The sequence below is a fragment of the Asparagus officinalis genome, chromosome 2 (assembly GCF_001876935.1).
Source record: "Asparagus officinalis chromosome 2, Aspof.V1, whole genome shotgun sequence".
Classification (NCBI taxonomy): domain Eukaryota; kingdom Viridiplantae; phylum Streptophyta; class Magnoliopsida; order Asparagales; family Asparagaceae; genus Asparagus; species Asparagus officinalis.
The window spans coordinates 70,425,821-70,435,338 of NC_033795.1; the positions used below are offsets into that span (position 1 = coordinate 70,425,821).

Consider the following 9,518-nt stretch of genomic DNA (forward strand, 5'->3'; position numbering starts at 1 on the left):
TCGTCGCAGCCGTTTCTATCGGTTACGGTCACCGACCCGGTGAAGTTAGGGAATGGAGTTCAAGCCTACATCTCCTATCGCGTCATCAGCAAGGTAATTTTGTACTCTGGCCCCAATTTGCGATGTATGCTTTCATTTTTAGTCTATTGTTGAACTAGTTAGATTGGCTGCATGTTTTAATGCCAATTTGGGTGATCTAGATGTTTATTTTGTATTAATTGTTGGGAAATTTTGTATTTCGGTTCTCTTAGGGTTTATGGCGTTGATTTCCCCTAAATGTTAGATTTCGTGCATTTATGGTTTGGTTTAAGAAGCTACATTGTGAATATATAAGGACATCTTTCGGAGAACTGTAGAAATTTGGCGATGCGTTATGAAATATTGGTGAAATTTTGCAATAAGTGATAATTGGCGAGTGTCTGTGGATAGCTATGTGTGTCCGTAGAGTGGAATGAGTCATCGTATGCACATAATTTCCTCAAGTCATCGTATACAAGCTATTTATGTTTCTTTTTTCCTTCAACCCTTTGTCTTACTTTTGAACTTTTGGTTGTAATTGCATCATGGGAAGTGAAATTTTTGGGGCAGCATCAACATTTTGTCTTACTTTTGAATAACAAACTGATGTTCGTAAATCATACCCAAAGAAAGTTATTTTTTTCTGAGAGAAGCAAAACCCAAATATTCAAGTGTGGGGCTATAATGTGGAATGTGATGGTATTAGTCGAAATCTACTTAAAAAATTACAAATTGCTATCTGACGAGCTAGCACAAATCGAGCAACATTGGCTTAACACATTAGTTCTTCTATTGATTTCAAGTACATCTTTGAGTTCTTGATTTGAATAGTTTATGTATAAATGGTCTATGATAATGTTTATGCATGGTTAATGTGTTCATTTTCATTTTCAAGGATACTCTACAGATAGTTATCCCTTTAACAACTTCCTTGGTTCTAGTCTTTTTGGTGTATTTCTAAGTCTAACAGTCCCCCACAGACATCTTTTCATTTTTTCTAGAAATTTTTCCCAGATTGAATGACACCAAGTCATCTATGATTTCTGGCAAGGCGCTTCCTTGCTCATATGTCCTTGACAAGGAAGTTCGCATATGTCCTTGACAAGGAATTTTGTTCAATTAAGAGAAAGCTGATGTCAAGTTGACAACTATCTTGAAACTTTGTCAAATGATGCAACACAAAAGGTTTAACTCAAAATTGAACTGTAACTTTTCTTGTGAAACCTCGCTAATTTTATTACTTTAGAGTTCATAGATTAATCATCTAGAAGAACTATTCTATTGTGTTTATTAAGTCTCAGTAACTGAAAATGGTAGAACTCACATTCTGGCTCTTTGAGATTCTGTTCTCCTACTCTATTCGCGGCATACCTCCAGTTGTTTCTCTAAACAGATGTCTTTACAAATCAACTAAGAATTGTCATTTGACCACTTTCTAGCTGATCAATGGAGAACTCATATCTCAATAATGATTCCTTGTTGTCTTGTTACATAGTTCATTAACTATGGTACTTTATTCTTGTATTTTATATGCTTGGTTGAAGAAACTGATAATTTCCCTTCAGGTGAACATGGGTGAACGAGATTTTGTTAACGCTGACAAGCTGATATTGAGGGGTTTGCAGTTCTTTCTTTATTAGTGTTTTTTTCTGTTGAAGATGTCTAATGTAGGTACTTGACATGAATTGGATGACTGCGTTTGGTTCTCCCCTGCAAAAGAAGATAAGCTAAAATTCACCTCGTTTGATCTAATTATTGTTATTGTTCTTCTGAATATAGCAAGAAAAAAGTTTACTTTTTAATTCCTCTTTCGGAATTCCTTTTTTTAAACTAATCAATAATCCTTCCGTGGTTAAAAATAATCATGACAGATACTTAGTTCTTTGGCTGATGAATCTCCTGTTCTTCTCCAGGTAAGGGGTCCAACTTGTGCACAGATGTTTGCAAATTACCTATCAGAAATGAAAGATGATGCAGGGATCAACAAGATTATGGTATTGGACTGCGGTTTCAACGGGTGGCATGCTTCTGGTAGACTTGTTTGCCGATGCACTGACATCCCTTGTAAATAATTTATGTAAAAGATTGTAAACAATTTATGTAAAAGTTTGTAAACAATTTATGTATCTCTCTAGTATTTTGGTAAATGTATTATTTGAATATAATTGGATTTGATATTGGAATATAATTAGATTGTGTTTGATATGAATATAATTTTTTTTTGTTCAATATTGTGTACATGCACTCAAAGTAGATTTTGCAAAAAAAAAAAAAAAAAAGTGTACATGCACTCAAAGTAGATTTTGCAAAAAAAAAAAAAAAAAACCTACTGTAGCATAGCATCCTAGACGGAAATTTCGTCTAGGATGCTCAAATTCCGTCTAGGATATTTGTTTTTTTGAAAAAAAATTAAAAAAAAATTTAAAACATCCTAGACGGAAATTCCGTCTAGGATGACTATCCTAGACGGAAATTTCCGTCTAGGATACTCATCGTAGACGGAAATTTTTTCCATCTAGGATGTAGTATTCTAGACGGAAATTCCGTCTAGAATAATCCGTCTAGGATGTATTCTAGACGGTTTTGAATTCCGTCTAGAATAATCCGTCTAGAATGTATTCTAGACGGAATTTCCGTCTAGAATACTGCATCCTAGACGGAAACATACTAGACGCGTATTCTAGACGGAATTCCGTCTAGAATACGCATTCTAGACGGAATTCAAGGTATCCTAGACGGAATTTTCCGTCTAGGATGCCTCATTATTTAGTAGTGAAAATTTCCAATTCCTTCATTTCAATAAATTAAGCTAGGTCTTTTCACTCGAAAAGAAAGGTAGTTCAATATTAGTCCCTTACATCTTCCATATTTTGAAATTAGTCCAGCAAATCATTGAAATTGCTAACAGGTGTCACAGTTCTTAAGTTATTTTAAAATTGCTTCCTCCAATCCATAGTGGACGTAGAAATCACAGGAAAATTAGTTCCTACCATTGAAATTGCTATTAGGTCGCAAAGTCTTAGAAGTTCCAAATTAATTGATCTAATATCTACTTCCCCTCTTGATTGGAGACACTAATTTCATAGTAAATTAAGATCTGAGGACCTTATAGCAATTTCAAAGATATGAGGGACTAATTTAATTGGAGAATTAAGGGGCCTAATCGCAATTTCAATGATTTAAGGGACAAATTTTAAAAGATGAAAGATTGAAGTGAGTGATATCTAAAAAATCCCTAAAAGAAACCCGTAATACACATATAGAAACAATAGAAACAAATAGCTTTCATTTTAAAATCATTGTTCTAACATGTACCACCATCCTAACGCAGCACACCTTTGACAGTTAATAACAGTATGATAGATCAAATAATCAAAAGTACTATATTTATTTGCCAAAGAGAAGATTCGTTGAGCCTGTCGATAGAATTGGATTACTTTCTAGCTTGATGGGCCTAAACGCAGCAGAATTTGGAAGATTTTTGTTATAATTCCAGAAAACGTTAGGAAAATAACAGCATGATGAAGCTGATATACTAACAAAAGAAAAACTGGATAATTATTTTTAAATTGAAAATTTTCTGCACATGCGCATTAGAAACCTAACGTAGTAGATATTACCTTCAAATATATATCAATAGCTCGGTAGAGACCATCCTCAATTACTCGAGCATAATCTGGCAACAGCTCAATGATGGCCATGAACCTTTGCAGATTCAGACAAGGATCGGCTGCAATTTCTGCAAGGTAACCATCAATGAGCCTTCCTACTTTCAGAATAGAACTATGACTGGGATGTTAGTCTAAGGTGTAGACTCAAAGTCGAGACAAGAGCTGGAATCAAAACGACGAGAAAAACCTGCAGACAGATCCACGGTCTACCGCGGCGGTCGATCGCGAACGTGCACAAGAGTTGGGAGGAGCTGAAGCTGAAGGCGGTCGATCGCGGCGGTCGACCGCGCCAACCCTGTAGGATTTTTAGTCTCGGGTTTTTGGTTCGGTCGACCGCTCAACTTTTTGGAAATCTGGGAGCTTCTGTCGTTTGGCACGGTCGACCGCTGCGGTCGACCGCGACGCAGTCAAATAGTTTCCTAAACTATTTGGGATTTTGTTTTCCGCAGGACTCTATATATACCTTAAACGTTTTTAGGGTTGTAACAACACGAAAAAAAAGAGCTTTTTGACTGCAAGAAGATAGAGAATCTTAGAGAGATTAAACTCTAGTTTGAGAGCTTGCAATTCTTCTTCAATTAATAAAGAGATTGTGTGGTGTAGCTCCCGAGGACGTAGGCACGTTGCCGAACCTCGTTAAATCTGTGTGTTCGTCTCCTTTACTATTTTTGCAAGGTTAGATCTTTATTTGTGATATTATTCCTACTTTCATAATTTCAACACAAGGTCCGGAAGGGCAAGGGTTCGATTGATTGTTTCGAATCCCCAACAACTAGTATCAGAGCTTCGTTCAGCAATTTGTGTGAAGGCCATAGCAGAGGAAAACAAATCAAAGATCGAGAAGTTTGACGGTTCAGACTTCGCCTACTGGAAGTCGCATATGAAGGACTATCTGTACCAGAAGGACTTGTATCGTCCGTTGATAGATAAGGAAAAGGAAAAAAAAAGGAGGAGTTAGATGGTGATTGGGAGATACTGGATAGGAAGGCTCTAGGGCAAATCCGGTTGTCGCTCGCCAAATCAGTAGCCCACAATATTCTGAAGGAGAAGATGACGGTGGGGCTTATGGAAGCGCTCGTGAATGTGTACAAGCAACCGTCGGCAGCAAACAAGGTGCATCTAGTCAAAACTCTTTTTAACCTTAAGATGGCAGAAGGACGGTCGTTCACGATGTATCTCAGCGAGTTCAACACGATTGTGGATCAACTTATCTCTGTGGATATCACGTTTGATGACGAAGTGCAAGCCCTATTGATTCTATCGCAGTTGCCGGATAGTTGGGCAGGTTGTGTGACGACAATCAGCAATTCGACGGGAAAGGAGAAGTTAAAGCTGAGTGAGGTTGTTAGCATGATTCTATCCGAGGAGGTTAGAAGGAAATCGTCCGAATCGAAAGGTTCAGGTTCAGCTCTATACCTCGAGCAAAGAGGTAGAAGCCAGAAGAAAGAAAACCAGAACAAGAATCAGTCGAAATCAGTGAAGAAGAGGTCGAACTCAAAGGTTAGGCCTATCAAAGGGAAGTATTGGAACTGTGGCCAGGAGGGTCATATGTCTTCAGTCTGCAAAAGTCCAAAGAAGGATACGGGTGAGCAGGAGGCTCATATCGTGCAGGATGTCTTGATCCTTGATATGGATTGCGACTCGGATTCTTGGGTTATCGATTAAGGAGCTTCTTTTCACGCCACTGCTAACAGGAAGCTATTTCAGAATTATGTAGCAGGGAACTTTGGAAAAGTATATTTGGGGAATAACGAGCCCTGTAATATTGTTGGAAAGGGTGAAGTGCAGATTCAGATGAAGGGCTCTAAGTGGACCTTGAAGAATGTGAGACATGTACCGAAGCTAAAGAGGAATCTTGTTTCGGTGGGACAGCTTGGAGCAAAAGGCTATGTTTCGACATTCACAGTGGATTCGTGGAGAATCTCCAACGGTACGATGATAGTTGCTCGAGACAACAAACTATGAACTCTCTATCTCACCTTACATACGAGTAACACGCTCACAATTGCAGGTGACAAAGAGAGTACAGATCTGTATCACAATAGGCTAGGGCACATGAGCGAAAAGGGGATGAAGATTTTACTTTCACAAGAAAAGCTAACCGGGATCGATACAGTGGAAGTCGGGGTTTGTGAAGACTGCATCTTTGGGAAGCAGAAGAGGGTTAGTTTTCTGAAGGGTGGAAGGCCACCTAAGGCTCAGAAGCTAGAGTTGATTCATACAGATGTATGGGGTCCAGCCAGTGTGTCTTCTTTTGGCGGTTCGAGATATTATATCACCTTCATCAACGATCACTCGAGAAAGGTATGGATCTACTTCATGAAGCACAAGTCAAAGGTGTTTGGAATCTTCAAGAAGTGGAAGGCCATGGTGGAGAATGAGACAGATCTGAAGGTGAAATGTCTGAGATCAGACAATGGTGGAGAATACGAGCTGGAGGAGTTCAAGAGGTTCTGTGCTACGAATGGCATTCGCTTAGAGAGGACTACTCCAGGGATACCGTAGCAGAACGACATTGCGGAGAGGATGAACAGGACCTTCACAAAGCGTGCCGGGAGCATACGATTACATGGAGGTCTGCCTAAGATATTTTGGGCGGATGTGGTGCATACAGCAGCTTACCTTATTAATCACAGGCCATCAGTTCCATTGGATTTTGGGATTCTAGAGGAGGTTTGGAGTAAAAAGAAGATAAATCTCTCACACTTGCGGGTATTTGGTTGTGTGGCTTATGTTCATATCAGTGACCATGTCAGAGACAAGCTAGAAGCTAAGTCACAGAAGTACACATTTATTGGATACGACATTGATGAGTTCGGGTATCGTCTTTGGGATGAGAAGAACAGGAAGATCATCAGAAGCAGAGACGTGATATTCAATGAGGATGTGATGTACAAGAACAAAGAAGATGCCAAGGATAGCCAAAGTAGTGGGAGCAGTATTTCAGATACAGATGGATTTGAGTACATGGATATAGAGGAACTTCCAGATATGGGAGATGATGTTTGTTCTAACCACAACTGAGGAGGCTCCCAGTGCAGAAGAAACTACCCAGGGCCTGGAGCTTAGGAGGTCATCTAGGTACCCAAACCAAATCTCAAATATCTTTCATCTCTTGACTACTTATTATTGAGAGATAGCGGTGCGCCGGAAAGCTATGAAGAGGCAATGCAAGTGAGTGAATCTCAGTAGTGGGAGCACGCGATGCAGGAGGAGATGGATTCTCTTCTGACTAATGAGACATGGGAGTTAGCACAGCTACCTGCACAGAAGAAGACCTTACATAACAAATGGGTCTACCGGGTCAAACAAGCGAGTGATGGAAGCAAGAGATTCAAGGCCAGATTAGTATTAAAGGGGTTCGGGAAGGAGTGGACTATACGGAGATATTTTTCCCTGTTGTGAAACTCACAACCATCAGAGTGGTGTTGAGTTTGGTGGCTACAGAAGACCTCTTTCTTGAGCAGTTAGATGTGAAGACTGTCTTTCTTCATGGTGACTTGGATGAAGAAATCTACATGAAGCAGCCTGTTGGTTTTATTGAAGAAGGAAAGAAAGAGATGGTGTGCAAATTCAAGAAGAGCTTATATGGTTTGAAGGCTCCGAGACAGTGGTATAAGAAGTTTGATAACTTCATGCAGAATAATGGCTACAGAAGATGCAATTCAGATCATTACTGTTATTTCAAAAGGTTCGAGTCCAGCTTTATTATTTTGTTATTATATGTTGATGACATGTTGGTAGCAGGACCGTGTTTGGAGGAGATAAACAGTTTGAAGAAGCAGCTAGCAAAATAATTTGCAATGAAGGATCTGGGTACAGCGAAGCAGATTCTAGGGATGCGAATTGTAGGCATCGAAAATTGCCTATAGTTCTCCACAACCGGTTCAGTGTTAACGATCAACGATGAACGTCACCATCCAATCCACATGAGCCTAATCGACGTCGACGAACGATTGAAGTGAATCGACGAGGCATCGAAAATTGCCTATAGTTCTCCACAACCGGTTCAGTGTTAACGATCAACGATGAACGTCACCATCCAATCCACATGAGCCTAATCGACGTCGACGAACGATTGAAGTGAATCGACGAGCCACGTGAGCGGATAGGATTTCGGAACAACGAAGACCCGTGCCAATCGGAAGCCCGGCACTGCTCACGAAAAGGACAATGCCCTCCGTGCCTCGACCACTCTAAAGACAATCCAACCATCAGAGCGGATCGAACTCTTCGTCACGCATCCAACGCACCCGGAATCACTCAAATCCGAGTTCGTACGAAGAATCTACGGGTGAAACGATCAAATACACCAACGGACGTCTCGGAGTTCCGAAACACCCCCAGGGGTGTCTCAGAAATTCCGAGACACCCCAGGGGTGTCTCGGAATTTCCGAGACACCCCAAGGGGTGTCCTCACTTTTCCGTGTGCTTCACCAAGAGGAGGAGAGGCCTTGATCAGAGCCTTCATCACCCGTCGGAGCCTTAGTATTAGCCTTAGCGTTAATACTAAGAAGAGCTAATACCTCGCTTTAGCCGAGGTATACGCGAGAGCTTGGCGAAGCCCTGCTGCAGTAAAGAGTGCCCGTGTGCTTCAACAAGAGGAGGAGAGGTCTTGATCAGAGCCTTCATCACCCGTCCGAGCCTTAGTATTAGCCTTAGCGTTAATACTAAGAAGAGCTAATAACCTCGCTTTAGCCGAGGTATACGCTTATAGCTTCTAAGATCCCACGCGGATCGACGAAGTTCTGCTTCTATATCCCTCCGCGGATAGACGAAGCTCTGCCCGATTTTCTCGGAACAGATCTGATTGCCCCGGTGGTCCACGGATATCAACATCCCCGTCACAGGCCAAAGACCCACGCAAGCAAGAGATGACAAACAGCTCTTGCGTTTGTTTGAAAGGAGTTGCATTTATTTTGTTTTCATTGTGTATCGGTCTTATAAAAAGACTATCTTTTTATTTCATTGTAACGATCAAAGTTGTAATGAATGCAGCAATGAATACAGCGACTTTTTCCGCAAACAAGCTGGCGACCACAGTGGGAGCCAACGGCATCGCAACCGACGCCGTCGTGACGCAACCAGCACTCAAGATCGGGGTGAATGAAGAACACGAGCTCGATCAACAACAGTTCAAAGAAGGCCTCTCTTCCTCCTCCTCCAGATCCGCCTCTCCAAACGGGTACAGAAAGGTAACCTCTTTCATAAATGATTGCAGGTCCTTCGGTTCAAAAATCCAAGACCCCGTTGCCGCCTCTGCACTTGCACCACGCGACGTCCCCACGTCGTCCAACCTGGTCGAGATCGCAGATCCGGATTCCTCTTCCGCCGAGGAGATGACTTCTGAAGACGCTCCGGCATTATCAAAGAGAGCACGACAAAGACAACGTCAACGTCTTGCTCGACAACTTGCCGAGGCTTTGGAGCCAATGGATGGGATCCGCTATAACGTGGATCTAAAATCCAGGCAACGCCAGGAGCAACCACGGCAAACAACCAGCCCCTCCTCCGAAGCAGAAACAAACAAATGGGTTCATGTCAAAAGAACCCGTTCTACTCTCGAGGAGCGAATCCAGAAGCGCCGCGCCTTGCGTGCGCATGCCCGAGCCCTGGTCCAAAAAGCACGAGAAATGCTAAAGGGAGAGGCCGTTAAGAGATCGCCGAGATCCGAACGAGTTTGGATGCCGAAGGCCAAATCAACGCCTAAGGTAAAAGCAGGTAATATTGCTCTCCAACCTTCGTCAATTTCAGGTCCCGAACCTTCGGTAAAGCCCCACCTCAGCGTGGATCTCCCCAAATTCAAGAATCCTCTGAACAACCGTATCG

At 41.7% G+C, this 9,518-nt stretch overlaps 1 protein-coding gene across 1 annotated transcript in view; it reads right to left on the reverse strand.

Moving 5' to 3' along the window:
* LOC109831284 (BTB/POZ domain-containing protein At3g08570-like) overlaps window positions 1–9,518 on the reverse strand; it is a 31,220-nt gene that overhangs the window by 2,789 nt on the left and 18,913 nt on the right. Inside the window, 1 exon segment of the mRNA XM_020398617.1 lies at window positions 3,639–3,807. Within this exon segment, the coding sequence (XP_020254206.1) occupies window positions 3,639–3,807 (169 nt within the window).